A 15,349-nucleotide genomic window follows, 5' to 3' on the forward strand; every position below is an offset into this window, starting at 1 on the left:
GACCTTCTTGGCCAAGTCCCTTCCTCCCCCTCCGGGCCTCAGTTTACTCATCTATGAAAAAAGAAAAGTGGATTAGATGACCTCTAAGAATGCTTTTAGCTCTGAATTTGTGGCCATATGATCCAAGGCACCTGCTCCGTGCTCCAATATCCTCAAACAGAGAGGGCCAATATCCAAGCCCCCAAAAGCTGAGGCTTCTGTTGGCACCCGAGGAGTTGATTGCCGCACAAGCTACTTGTTTAAGAAGCTCTTTGGAGTCCAAAAGAAAGGTGATTGTTAAAAAACCAGAAAAGACTTAATAAAAACCCTTCAGTCATTTACATCTTGGCTAGAGGTCCGTGTCCCTCCCCACCTCATCAGCCATCAACAGTCACCAAAAAAAAAAAAAAAAAAAAAAACCCAAATTTGTTTCCCATTTCTACTCAATTTGGGGCTAGGGTCAGAGCTAGAGAGAAAACTTCAGCAGGAGCTTTCTGTCAGCTCTCCTTCCTATTCACCCACCAATGCGACTTCAAGAGGCAAAGGGACAGAATCTCTTGGATGGCACAGGATTAGCTGCCAATTCGTTTCCTTTTTGTTTCGTGTTCTGAATATCACTAAGAGCAAAGAAAATGGTCATTTTCACTTATATGTGAGAACAAAAAAAGAGTCTCATACATGAAACTACGAATCGCGATTCAACTTTCAAAACTATCCTATTTGTCTGTGATTTCTTCTGGTATTCCTTGGGTCCTTTTCTGTGTATTTCAAAGTAACTCAATGGTTCTCTTTTGTTTCCTACCTTTCCTCCCCTTTTTGGCAGCCAATCTATTGTTCCCTTCTCCCTCTCGCCACTTCTCCCATCTTATGGAAAAAAAGAAGAAAAACAAAACCCTTGAGCCACACACCCCATAGCCCCACAGAACAAATTTCCAACTGGCGATGTTCAAAAAACATAAAGCTTATTCTGCATTTGGACGCTATCACCTCACTGTCGGGAGGTGGCTACCTTGCTCTGTCACGGATTCTCAGGAATCAAGGTTGCTCACTGCCTCATTAAACCTTTCAAAATACAACTCTGCTCAATGGTCTCTCTGAAACCATCCTTCCTTCCATCATTTCTTATGATCCATTCGCATTATCATCGTAACTACAAGGAATCATGAGGCGTTTAAAGGTTTGCAAAGTGTTTTAGGTACTGATCCTCACAACGGTCTTGTGTTATATTCCACTCATGAGGAAACTGAGGCTGAAAGAGATTAAACGACTTGCCAAGATCACACAGCTGGTGTCCAAGACATTCAATATACTTCTAATTTATTCACCATTCCCCGGTGGATGACGTCTATTTAATTTTCAGGTTTTTGCTGCACCAAAGTGAGCTGCTATAAAGATTTCTGTATATATGAATCTTCTTTCTTGGATCTCTTTGGAGCAGAGGCTTAATAGAGGTGTCTCTGGGTCAAAGGGTAGGCACAGTTCAGGGACATGGGATAGCCTACTTTCAGACTGACTGGACCAATCGGCATCTCTCCTAACACGACATTCACGTACCTTTCTTTCCGAAGTCCCTCTAACATTTGTCATTTTCCTCATCTTTGCCCATGTGGCGGGCACGAGCTAGAATTTCAGAATTGCTTTAGCTTGATCTCTGTAATGATTAGTGATTTGGAATGTGTTTTAATATAGTTGTTCAGACTTTATATTTCTTCCTTTGATCATTTCTCGTTTGTATCCTTTGACCATTTATCTACTAGGGAACGGTAGCCAACTCATTGCAACCAACTTTTATTTGTTAAGTGGCAGCTCTATTCCAGATCCTGGGTAAGAAGTCAGGAATATAAAGACAAGCCAAATAGTCCCTGCCTCCAAGAGGAAGAAAAATAGTGAAAGACCTTTAGATAATCACTTATCAGCACACCACTTAGGGATACATCATACAAGGCAGTGGGAGAATCTAATTGTCTCTCTAGGAATTAAAGTTCTGCATAATTTTTAATTATTAGAAGACCCTGAAGAAAGCCAAAGAGGAGTAGTCAATGGTACGGTTAGCTAGAGACCTAAAGACAGTGAAATGACCCTTGCACAGTAGACAGGCGTGATCAGTAGGCCTACAACAGACTCTGAAAATATCGTGGATGTAAATACCCCAAAACATTTCAAATAACTAGATCCGAAACAACAATTAATATGAAGGAGATAATATGATTCCTCCCAACTGAGCAATGGATGCACACTGAAGACTTGTGCAGGGAGCAAACTGGCAAAATTCTGATAGCATTATAGCTGAACTCCATGGCCTAAGACATCAAATCATGTCCGCAGAAGCTTTCCCAACCTCCAGAAGACAATGCACAGCAATTCATTTTGAAGAGAGCTCAATCTCACCTCAAATCAATAATAACTTTGTACGAAGGTTAATGTGCTGATTAAATATCACAATGCAAAATGGATACAGTAAAAGATTCCCAGCTGATATACATGATGTGGATATTGGTAAGGATATATTTGCTTTGTTTTATTAACATACTATTTTAAACGTAATAGTTTCTTTCTCTTATCAAGGCACTATAGGCACTATCCGGAGTATCCCGAGCAGGATTCGATCTTTACACAATCAAAACACGACAAGAAGCATTCAGTTACTATCCAGGAAAATATATTTTGAAAATCCAATTTCCCAAGATGGAAAAGGCACGCTCTAGCCATCATGCCTAGGGAAAGAGCTACAGTTTCATTCGGAGCAGTACACAGTTACAATATTTACTGTTGCTAACTTTGTTTATGTTTTGAAGAGATACGGGCACCAACTGCTAATAGTACCAAAAATGTTCAAGATTGTTTTGATACTTATGTTTATAATAAACCGGAAAGAGGACGGGGAAATAGGAGGAGTTTTATTTAAAGTGGCACTTGCGGATTACATGTAACAGATATAGTAAATACATATTTACTGTTTTACTGTGGTGTTTTCAGTCATGTCCAACTCTTTGTGAAATCATTTGGGGATTTTTTTTTTTGGCAAACATACTGGAGTGGTTTGCCATTTCCTTCTCCAGATCATTTTACAGATGAGGAAATGGAGACGAATGGAGTGAAGTGACTTGCTCAGGGTCCCACAGCTAGTAAGTATTTGAGGCTGGATTTAAACTCAGGTCTTCTTGATTTGAGCCTAGTATTCTAACCAACTGTCCATCTATGCTTATAGGCTATTCTGATATAACAGTACTTTTGGTTTAAGGGGAAAATGAAGAGACAGGATTTTTATAGAACTAGAAAAAAATCATGAAATTTATCTAGATGAACTAAAAGTTAAGAATCTCAAGGGAATTAATGAAAGCAGTACATTAAAAAATTCCATAATCATCAAAATAATTTGGTACTGGTTGAAAAAGAGAGAGTTCAGATCTGTGGAGGCGGAAAGAATTTCCGATCAAAGAAAAACTGGAGATCATTATTGATCACAAAATAGATCATTTTGATTATATTAAGTTAAAAAGTTTTTGTACAAACAAAACCAATGCAGACAAGATTAGAAGAGAAACAATAAATTGGAAAATTTTTACATTCAAAATTTCTGATAAAGGCCTCATTTCTAAAATATATGGAGAAATTCAAGCCATTCTCCAATTGATAAATGGTCAAAGGATATGAACAGACAATTTTCAGATGAAGAAATTGAAACTATTTCTAGTCATATGAAAAGATGCTCCAAATCACTTCTGATCAGAGAAATGCAAATTAAGACAACACTGAGATACCACTACACACCTGTCAGATTGGCTAAGATGATAGGAAAAGACAATGATGAATGTTGGAGGGGATGTGGGAAAATTGAGACACTAATACATTATTGGCAGAGTTGTGAACTGATCCAGGCATTCTGGAGAGCAATTTGGAACTATGCTCAAAAAGTTATCAAACTGTGAATACCCTTTGACCCAGCAGTGTTTCTATTGGGCTCATATCCCAAAGAGATTTTAAAGAAGGGAAAGGGACCCACATGTGCCAAAATGTTTGTGGCAGCCCTCTTTATAGTGGCTAGAAACTGGAAACTGAGTGGCTGCCCATCAGTTGGAGAATGGCTGAATAAGTTATGGTATATGAACGTGATGGAATATCATTGTTCTGTAAGAAACGACCGGCAGGATGATTTCAGAGAGGCCTGGGGGGACTTAATGAACTGATGCTAAGCAAAATGAGCAGAACCAGGAGATCATTGTACACGGCAACAACAAGACTATATGATGATTAATTCTGATGGACGTGGCTCTTTTCAATAGTGAGGTGATTCAAATCAGTCCCAATTATTCAGTAAGGAAGAAAATCAGCTACACCCAGAGAGAAAATTATGGAAAATGAGTGTGGTTCACCACAGAGTATTCTCACTCTTTTTGTTGTTGTTTGCTTGCATTTTATTTTGCTTCTCTTTTTTTCTTGTGCAGTATGATAATTCTATAAATATGTATACATATATTGGATTTAATATATATTTCTACCATGTTTAACATATATTGGACTACTTGCCATCTAGGGAAGAGCATGGGGGAAGGGAGGTGGAAATTGGAACACAGGTTTTTGCAAGGGCTAATGTTGAAGAATTATCCATGCATATGTTTTGAAAGAGAAAAAGCTTTAATAAAAATAAATAAATAGAAGAGAGTTAAATCCATGGAGCAGATTAGTTATACAAGATACAAAAGCAAACAACTCTAGCGGCCAAATTTGATTAAATGCAAAGATGCTACCCACTAGAACAAAGATTCAGTTTAACAAAAACTGCTGGAAAAACTAAGAGGCAATTTGGCAGAAATGAGGGATAGACCTACATTTAATGCCATATACCAAGATAAGCTCCAAATGAACAAAAGGCCTAGATAGAGAGACAAGGGGAAAAAAATTACCCAAAAAAATTTATAGAGAGAGGAGGAGTTCACGACTAATCAAGGGTTAAAGAGGATCACATAAGAAAAAAATCAACAATTTTGATAACATAAAATTAAAAAGGTTTTCCATAAATAAATCCAGTACAGCTAAGAATGGAATGGAAACAGCAGCTACCTGGGCCCAGATTGGGGGGGTGGGGGGGAGAAGGGAGCACAGGGAGAATTCCATCAAGTTTCTCTCTTAAAGGTCTCATTTCCATGGAGAATATAAGAAATCGATTCAAACTTTATAAGAATAAAGTTCCCCAATCAATAAATGGTCAAAGGATTTGAACAGGTAAACCTCAAGGGAAAAAATCCAAGCTCTTTATAACCATGTGAAAAATACTCCAAATCACTAATAATTAGTCAAATGTAAATTAAAGCAACTCTGAAGCTCCAGCACACACCCATCAGACTGACAAAGCTGACAAGAAAGAAAGAAAGGAAGGAAGGAAGGAAGGAAGGAAGGAAGAAAAAGAAAGAAAGAAAGAAAACAACAAATGTTGTAGGGGATGTGGGTAAACAAGTACACTGATACTGTGGGTAGAGCTGCAAATTGTTCTAATCATTCTAGAAAGCAATTTGGCGCCATGTCCCCCAAATCATTACTAAACTGTGTATTCCCTTTGACCCAATGATGTTGCTACTAGGTTTATGTCTCAAAATGATCAAAGAAAAAAGAAAATGTCTCATATCTATAAATATTTTTATGCAGAGGTCCTTTTTGAAGAGGTAAAACTCCCTGAAAACAAAGAGGTACCCACCTATTGGGAAACGGCTAGGCAAACTATGGTTCATTAATATAATAGAATATTACTGGGCAATAAGAAATGACCATATGGACAGTTTCAGAGCAAAACTGGGGAAATTTATATGACAGAATGCAGAGTGAAGTGAATAGAAGCAGGAGAATGATTGTCTTTGTTAAAAAAAAAATGGTGGAACAAGATGACATGGAAGGCTTCTGCCAGCTCTGGAGTTCTATTACAGACTGTGACAAGAGACTTAGTAAAGCTAATAAAGTAAGAGAAAACTCAAATGCCTGGAATCTTTAATAATCTACAGAGGAATCTGAATTGCTGCCTACAATTAATGCAAACTTGGTCTGTTTGTAAATTTTTAAAAAATAGTACTTTAGGGGCAGCTCGGTGGCACGGTGGATAGAGCATCAGCCCTTAAGTCAGGAGGACCTGAGTTCAAATCTGGCCTCAGACGCTTAACACTGCCTAGCTGTATTAGCCTGGGCAAGTTACTTAACCCCAATTGCCTCAGCAAAAAAAAAAAAATACTTTAAAAAAATTACAAGGAAATATATATATGGAGATATGATTCTGAAATGAAAATTATTTTTAACCTGTGGAAAGTTTTTTAAAATTGCCCAGACTTGGATCCCACTGCCTGATAAAACTCTACCAGCCAATTCCCTTCCCCATCTCTTCATCCCAACCTCATTATTTTATAGTAGAAATATGGGGATGGTATGAAGGGGAAAAGAAAATGGGAATCTCGTATCAAGATTCCCCAAAAAAGCTACCCAAAATAAGCTTTTTGTAAAAAGAGGTAAATTACACCATCAGGAAAAACTCAATTCAAGGTAAACTTGGCAAAGCTTCTTTGGATAAAAATCAATATAGTCATAAATCCAAAATTGGATTTCCAAAGCATCATCAATCAGTCGGATACTTATATTCTTATAATTAAATTAAGCATCATGATATACTATAATCTTGGAGAAAGGAAAACCTGAGTTCAAGTCCTACCTTTGAAATATACTGGCTGTGTGTCTCTGAACAAGTCATACAAGCTCTCTGAGCCTGAGATAGCTCTCTTAAGACCCTAAGTTACTTTAAGATGAAAGAAAATATAGAGAGCAATATAAAATGTAAAATAGATCATTTTGATCATATAAAATAAAAAAAGTTTTATGCAAAGAAAACCAATGCAACCAAAAAAGCAGAAAACTGGCGGGGGGGGGGGGAATTTTGCAGCAAGCATCTCCAGTAAAGACCTCATTTTTCAAATATATTTTTATAAATTTGGCTCAATTCTCTATATATGTCATTCCCCAACTGACAAATGGGCAAAGTATATGAAAGGGCAGTTTTAGACAAAGAAATCAAATCTCTCCATAGTCATAAGAAAAAATATTCTAAATCACTATTGATTAGAGAAATGCAAATTAAAACAACTCTGAGGTACTCCTTCACACCCATCAGATTGGCTAAGATGACAAAAAAAAGGAAAATGTTGAGTTTTGGAGGAGATGTGGGAAAACTGGGACACTCGTGTATTGGTTTTTTTATATACCTTTTTATTTACAAAACATATGCATGAGGACCAGGAGATCATTATATACTTAGCAACAATACTATATGATGATCAATTCTGATGGACCTGGCCATCCTCAGCAACGAGATCAACCAAATCAGTTCCAATGGAGCAGTAATGAACTGAACCAGCTACGCCCAGAGAAAGAATTCTGGGAGATGACTAAGAACCATTACATTGAATTCCCAATCCCTCTATTTTTGCCCGCCTGCATTTTTTTTTAATTTCCTTCACAGGCTAATTGTACACTATTTCAGAGTCTGATTCTTTTTGTACAGAAAAATAACGGTTTGGACATGTAAACTTATTTTGTATTTAATTTATACTTTAATATATTTAACATGTATTGGTCATCCTGCCATCTAGGGGAGGGGGTAAAGAGAAGGAGGGGAAAAGTTGGAACAAAAGATTTGACAATTGTCAATGCTGTAAAATTACCCATGCATATAACTTGTAAATAAAAAGCTATAATAAAAAAGAAAAACAAAAAGCTTTAATAATTAATTTAATAATAATAATAATAAATAATTTAATAATTAAAAACCATCTGCATGGGTACTTTTTCATGGGAAAAGTTTCCCCTCGTTCCCCCCATCCACTCCCCTAGCTGGCAGGTAGTCCAATACACGTTAAATATGTGAAATTATATGTTAAATCCAATCTATGTATACATATCTATGCACTAATGTATTGTTGATAAAGTTGTGAACTAATCCAACCATTCTGCGGAGCAGTCTGGAACTATGCCCAAAGGGCAATCAAACTGTGTATACCCAGCAACACTACTATGAGATCTATATCCCAAATCCATCCAAGAGAAGGAAAAAGGATCTATTTGTACCAAAAATATTTATAGCAGCTCTTTTTGTAATGGTTAAGAAACAGAAATAAATCCAAGAGATGTCTATCAATCAGGAAATGGACAGATGAGCTATTTGATTGTAATGGGATGTTACTGTGCTATAAGAAATGACAAAGAAGATGATTTCAGAAAAACCTGGAAAGAATCATACGAACTGATGCAGAAGGAAGTGAACAGAATCGGGAGAACACCGTACACTGTAACAGCAATATTGTTTGATGGAGGACTGTGAGTGACTTGGCCATTCTCAGCAATATTATGATCCAAGATAATCCCAAAGGACTAATGAGGAAGCATACTATCTGCCTCCAGAAGAAGAACTAATATTGTTTGAATACAGACTGAAGCATTTTTCACTTTTTTCTTTCATTTTTCTTTTAAGTCTTTTTTTGTACAAAATGATTCATTTAGAAATGTTTTACATATTCTCACACGTATAACTTATATGTGATTGCTTACCTTGGGGAGGAGGGAGGTTTAGAATTCAGAACTTAAAACTTTCAATTAAAATGTTAAAAAAAACTGAAAAAAAAAAAAAAAAAGGATTGTAAATTACAGCCAATCTGCCTAAGCAGAGGGCATCATGGATCTGAGCCAAAAAATTAATTCCTTGCTTTTTCCTTCCTTCTCTTCCTTCTTAAATAATGTCTGCCATTATAGCCTAACAGAAAACCAAATTTGTATAATATAAACCCAAGAAAAAATGTCACTAAGAACAAGGTCTTTGCTACCAAATATTTTAAGCCAAATTCTAAGGCTTTTCAAAGCCCAATTCCATGCCTTAAGAGGTAAGTGGACCTCAAACACAAGTACTTCTAGACACCGGAAGGGGGCAGTAGAACCCTGCCAACTGCATTCAAAATAATGAGCAACAAGTGGGCACCCCCCCGGAAGTTCCCAATGGAGACCTAAGTGACTTGAGATACAAGCAGTGTTTATTGAGTTTATTTTCACACAGATGAAAAACAAGTGGGCAACCACTGCTTGGGAAAGAGCTAATGGATTGTGGGCCCGGAATGTCATGGAATATGTGTGGCAAGAAATGACCAATCCAAGGAAATCAGAGAATAATGAGAAACCCCGTATGAACTGATACAAAAGGAAGGGAAAGAGGAGCCCAGTAAAAATGTATATAGAAGGAAGGGAAAGAACAGTCCCTTATGAATTGATTCAGAAGGAAGGGAAAGAGGAGCCCAGTATTTACATATACAGAAGGAAGGGAAAGAAAAGTCCCGTATGAACTGATACAGAAGAAGGGAAAGAGGAGCCCAATATAAATGTATATAGAAGGAAGGGAAAGAACAGTCCCGTATGAACTGATACAGAAGGAAGGGAAAGAGGAGCCCAATATAAATGTATACAGAAGGAAGGGAAAGAAAAGTCCCGTATGAACTGATACAGAAGAAGGGAAAGAGGAGCCCAATATAAATGTATATAGAAGGAAGGGAAAGAACAGTCCTGTATGAACTGATAAAGAAGGAAAGGAAAGAGAAGCCCATAGGAACTGATAGAGAAGGGAGGGAAAGAGGAGCCCAATATAAATGTATATAGAAGGAAAGGAAAGAACAGTCCCTTATGAACTGATACAGAAGGAAGGGAAAGAGAAGCCCAGTATTTACATATACAGAAGGAAGGGAAAGAAAAGTCCCGTATGAACTGATACAGAAGAAGGGAAAGAGGAGCCCAATATAAATGTATATAGAAGGAAGGGAAAGAACAGTCCCGTATGAACTGATACAGAAGGAAGGGAAAGAGGAGCCCAATATAAATGTATATAGAAGGAAGGGAAAGAACAGTCCCGTATGAACTGATAGAGAAGGAAGGGAAAGAGGAGCCCAATATAAATGTATATAGAAGGAAGGGAAAGAACAGGCCCGTATGAACTGATACAGAAGGAAGGGAAAGAGGAGCCCAATATAAATGTATATAGAAGGAAAGGAAAGAACAGTCCCTTATGAACTGATACAGAAGGAAGGGAAAGAGGAGCCCAATATAAATGTATATAGAAGGAAGGGAAAGAACAGTCCCGTATGAACTGATACAGAAGGAAGGGAAAGAGGAGCCCAATATAAATGTATATAGAAGGAAGGGAAAGAACAGTCCCGTATGAACTGATACAGAAGGAAGGGAAAGAGGAGCCCAATATAAATGTATATAGAAGGAAGGGAAAGAACAGTCCCGTATGAACTGATACAGAAGGAAGGGAAAGAGGAGCCCAATATAAATGTATATAGAAGGAAGGGAAAGAGCAGTCCCGTATGAACTGATATAGAAGGAAGGGAAAGAGGAGCCCAATATAAATGTATATAGAAGGAAGGGAAAGAACAGTCCTGTATGAACTGATAAAGAAGGAAGGGAAAGAGGAGCCCAATATAAATGTATATAGAAGGAAGGGAAAGAACAGTCCCGTATGAACTGATACAGAAGGAAGGGAAAGAGCAGCCCGTATGAACTGATACAGAAGGAAGGGAAAGAGGAGCCCAATATAAATGTATATAGAAGGAAGGGAAAGAACAGTCCCGTATGAACTGATACAGAAGGAAGGGAAAGAGGAGCCCAATATAAATGTATATAGAAGGAAGGGAAAGAACAGTCCCGTATGAACTGATAGAGAAGGAAGGGAAAGAGGAGCCCAATATAAATGTATATAGAAGGAAGGGAAAGAACAGTCCTGTATGAACTGATACAGAAGGAAGGGAAAGAGGAGCCCAATATAAATGTATATAGAAGGAAGGGAAAGAACAGTCCCATATGAACTGATACAGAAGGAAGGGAAAGAGGAGCCCAATATAAATGTATATAGAAGGAAGGGAAAGAACAGTCCCGTATGAACTGATATAGAAGGAAGGGAAAGAGGAGCCCAATATAAATGTATATAGAAGGAAGGGAAAGAACAGTCCTGTATGAACTGATACAGAAGGAAGGAAAGAGAGCCGTAGAACTGATAAGAAGGAGGGAAAGAGGAGCCCAATATAAATGTATATAGAAGGAAGGGAAAGAACAGTCCCGTATGAACTGATACAGAAGGAAGGGAAAGAGGAGCCCAATATAAATGTATATAGAAGGAAAGGAAAGAACAGTCCCTTATGAACTGATACAGAAGGAAGGGAAAGAGAAGCCCAGTATTTACATATATAGAAGGAAGGGAAAGAAAAGTCCCGTATGAACTGATACAGAAGGAAGGGAAAGAGGAGCCCAATATAAATGTATATAGAAGGAAGGGAAAGAACAGTCCTGTATGAACTGATAAAGAAGGAAAGGAAAGAGAAGCCCGTAGGAACTGATAGAGAAGGGAGGGAAAGAGAAGCCCAATATAAATGTATATAGAAGGAAGGGAAAGAACAGTCCCGTATGAACTGATAGAGAAGGAAGGAAAAGAGAAGCCCAATATAAATGTATATAGAAGGAAAGGAAAGAACAGTCCCTTATGAACTGATACAGAAGGAAGGGAAAGAGAAGCCCAGTATGAACTGATAGAGAAGGAAGGCAGTGGGAAAAGGAACATGAAACGGAAAGATGGCCGCACAGTGGTTCCACATGTGCCTTCAGCAATGCAGATGACAAGGACACGATGATGAATCTTTGTACCGTGAAATTAGAATGTTCAGGCCTGGCCCTGAAGAAGCCATGAGCAAGGGCTCCTCTTTGCACCCTGGAGTGGAGAGGTGTGGGATGGGTGGGGAGAGAAGCTGTGGGCAAGGGATGTGTCCGCTCTACATAAGGCTGCTGTGGCCGCTGGTTTTACATTTCTCTTGGTTCCAAGGGATGGAGGGATGGATGGGAGGTGGGAGGAGTATATGAACATGATATAGAAAGAAAAGGTTTCAAGAAAATTTTCATCTCAAAAAGCAAAGCTGCTATTGAGAGTGGGAAGAAGCCATACCTTTCCGTGCAAGGGGAGCCACTGATCAAAAGGCTTGTCAAGTTTCCAGGAGTTCATGTTGACTTCAGCCTCTCCCAGGAAAGTGTTGCGGCCCAAGCGGCCATGGTGCCACACAGAAAACTGTAAAATCCTCTGAGACAGTAGGGATTTGGGGATCTCATACTGTGGAAAACAGCATAGATGTCAAGGATCAAGGGAGGTACAATATGGAGCCCTGTGCCCAGAGGGCAAGGATTCTAGAACCAGTCACCCCGGGGAGCCTCAGTCCTGGACAGTCCAAAAAAGGCAATGAACGGCCTCTCCTTTCCGCCCAGACCTGGGTCACTAATTATAAGTGCATGCCCACCCTTTCAGTTCCTTTATGCCAAGGCCCACCCCCCGCCATCACAAAGCTACCACATCCTCAAGAGAGGATCCAGAACAGAATTGATTCTTTCTCTCCGAGTTGGAAAGCAGGTCTCTGGACCTTCAAGAGGGATGGTGAGGAGCCCATTCCCCCAAGTGGCCGATCAAGTGAAAGTCATTACTTCCCAACAGCCCCAAGCATCTGGAAGGTGTTTTTTCCTCCCTCTCAGGCAAAGGTCTGGGCAGGTATGTGGCCTCCCTCGGTGTCTGTGTAGGTACAGGGGTGACCCATCGGCTACAAGTGAGCTGCCACAGAAAAGAGCCTGACTTGCCATCTGGCCCAAGGGGAAAGGGTACTCACTTGGAAAACCTCATCAAACACTGGGTTGATAGTGCCTTGTTTGACACTGGTTTTACGCTTCCCCTGTCGGGATTTATCAGGCAAGAGGTAAGTCTTCACATACCTGGAGAACATTGCAAATGCCAGTTGCTTCAGAGGATCTCCTCCAAACCCCATAACATCCTGTCTTCCACTCTGCCCCCCCACCAATGCACAAATGTTCCAAACATGAAATGTCCCCTTCCTGGCACAGCTGACCCTTTACCCCTGAGCATTGTTGAGCTGGCCCTCCTCAGCCCTCCCTAGGCCTAGGTACCCTGTCTGTCTTCTCAGAATGTCAGGTTTGGGCAGCACTCACGGGTTTGAGCGCTTCTTGATGTCATCGGCAAATGCCAGCTGGCGGCACTCCTTCACACGGACCAGCAGGGTCTGGGAGGATTGCTCATACTTCAAGGAGACGGCAATCTCCCCCGTTATCAAGATGTTACTGACTTCACCAGCCTCACTGTAGATGCTCATCATGCTGCCAAGTGTGTTCTGGAGAGAATAAAGCCCAAATATGCCATGGAGTTCCTGTCGGGGGAGCCTCAATGCCCTCCTACAGGTCTTTCTAGACCAAAGCCGACAGGAACTATCCAGAGAGCTTGGCAGTCAACCTCGTCATTAGCCCTCTGAATCAAGACAAGGAATGGTGTACATAAGCTACAGGCAGCTCTCTCTGAAATGGGTTCTTGACCTGAAAGTCACAGGAAAAAACCATTGGAGGAGGGGAAGTTGTCAAACTTGCATGGGGGAAAAAACGACATTTTGAGTTTTACTATATTCTCCCTAAAACCAAGCATTTCTTTCGATTGCTTCAAAACATTTGAAAAAGCCAATGTACTCTGTAGATGACTTAGGGACTTTGTTTTTTAGAGAATTCCCAGATTTTGAGATGAAAGAGACCTCAGAGGCCGTATCGGTTCCCTCCTTTGAAAGATGAAGAAAGTGGGGTCCACAGAGAGAAAACGACAAAATCCCAATTTGAACCAAGGAATTCTCCACATCTAGCCATCCTGTGCACCTCTTGTCTTCCTGGGAGATCCTCCTAAAGTGGGGGGTTGAGGAGGGGTCCATCCAACATACGGAAGACGTCTTTGTAGATCTCGACATTATGAAGAGACTATGGAACACATGACATACGCCACTATCCATGGCTTTCCTTTCCCTGGTCGGCTTTTACGCATTTCATTACTTACCTCCACTTTGACTGGAGAAGGGAGGGAGGTGGTGCAGAAAGAAGGAAAGAAGTTCCAACTCCTGTTTGTGCCACATGCCAAGAGCTGGACTCTCGTTCCTGAGTCACCACAGCCAAAGTGGCAGCCTCCCGCTGCTGGGCCTCTCTCTGGGCTTGCATGAGCTAGTCATGAGCAGACACAGCCCGCTATCTAGATTGTACATTCTCGCCTCGTAGAAAGAGTTGGTCATTGTTGGCACATCCCATATGAACTCACAGAACCCAAAGGCCAGGCCACAGGGGTCTGAGCTCTGGGAGTTTCTACTCTGTTTAACCTAAGTCCATCCTTTTGGGGTTTTTTTATGGCATTTTGTTTTTCCAAATACACCCAAAGATAGTTTTCAACATTCACCCTTGTAAAACCTTGAGTTCCAAATTTGTCTCCTTCTCTTTCCCCTCTCTTCTCCCCAAGGCAGCAAAAAACCCAATATACGTTAAATAAATGCAATTCTTCTAAACAAATTTCCATATTCATCATGCTTGGCAATAAAAATCAGGTGAAAAAAAATATGAGAAATAAAAAAAAATAAGCAAACAAACAACAAAAAAAGTGAAAAAACTCTGCTTTGATCCACATTCAGTCTCCCTAAGTTCTCACCCTGGGTGCAGCTGGCACTCTCCATCACGTCTATTGGAATTGTAAGGTCATCTTTTGAACCTCAGTGTTCTTCTGGCAAGGCTCTATGACTAGGAATCGTAAAACACTACTTTCTTCAAGGACTCAAACTTGTAAGGCACCAAAAAGTAAGGGAAAGACCCACGAAAGGCAAAAAGAAAATTAAGCATATCGGGAGCAAAGAACTATATTCCCAATGCAACACGTGAGATTTGATTAAAAAGATGTATGCCCCCAAAAGGAGGCCGGCTGATCCCATGACTGAAGCACTTGCCACCCAGGATCACATGACTAGCAGATGATGAATTTCAACCTAACTCCAAGACCGGCATTCTATCAACTATATATCACATTGCCTCTCAAAAGCAAATGGGCAAAAAAAAAAAAAATTTTGGAACTCAAAATCTCATAAAAGTGAAGGGTAAAAATTATCTTTACATGTAATTGGAAAAAATAAAATACTATTAAGTGGGGGGGGGGGGAAGGGCTAATAAACCCATTCAGAATTAAGAGATACATGAAAGACTTAGGTAAATAAAATTACAAAATACTCTTTCAGGGTTGCCAAAATAAAAATGATATGACAGAGATAATGCTACACTAAACTAATGAGAAGCTTACATTTTAGAACCAGATAAAATAATAGAACTCATTTGGCAAAGGAGAAAAAAAAAGTAGGAAGGAAGGGATGAATAAGCCTTCCAGACTTGAAAATATATGACACAATAGTAAGTACCAAAATCATTTGGTTCAGGTTAAAAAATAGAATAGGGCAGCTGGGTGGTGCAGTGG

General features: G+C 39.7%; 1 protein-coding gene across 3 annotated transcripts in view; it reads right to left on the minus strand.

Moving 5' to 3' along the window:
* The window catches only part of SYTL4 (synaptotagmin like 4), a 53,457-nt gene that overhangs the window by 4,189 nt on the left and 33,919 nt on the right, over window positions 1-15,349 (minus strand). For all 3 annotated transcript variants that reach the window (XM_031944919.1, XM_031944920.1, XM_031944918.1), the window contains 3 exons: window positions 13,024-13,202; window positions 12,687-12,789; window positions 11,981-12,142 (listed from right to left, as the gene is read on the minus strand). In XM_031944919.1, coding sequence (XP_031800779.1) covers window positions 11,981-12,142; window positions 12,687-12,789; window positions 13,024-13,202 — 444 coding nt within the window. The remainder of the gene's footprint in view (window positions 1-11,980; window positions 12,143-12,686; window positions 12,790-13,023; window positions 13,203-15,349) is intronic.

Source organism: Sarcophilus harrisii, chromosome X, assembly GCF_902635505.1.
Source record: "Sarcophilus harrisii chromosome X, mSarHar1.11, whole genome shotgun sequence".
NCBI classification, from domain to species: Eukaryota; Metazoa; Chordata; class Mammalia; order Dasyuromorphia; family Dasyuridae; genus Sarcophilus; species Sarcophilus harrisii.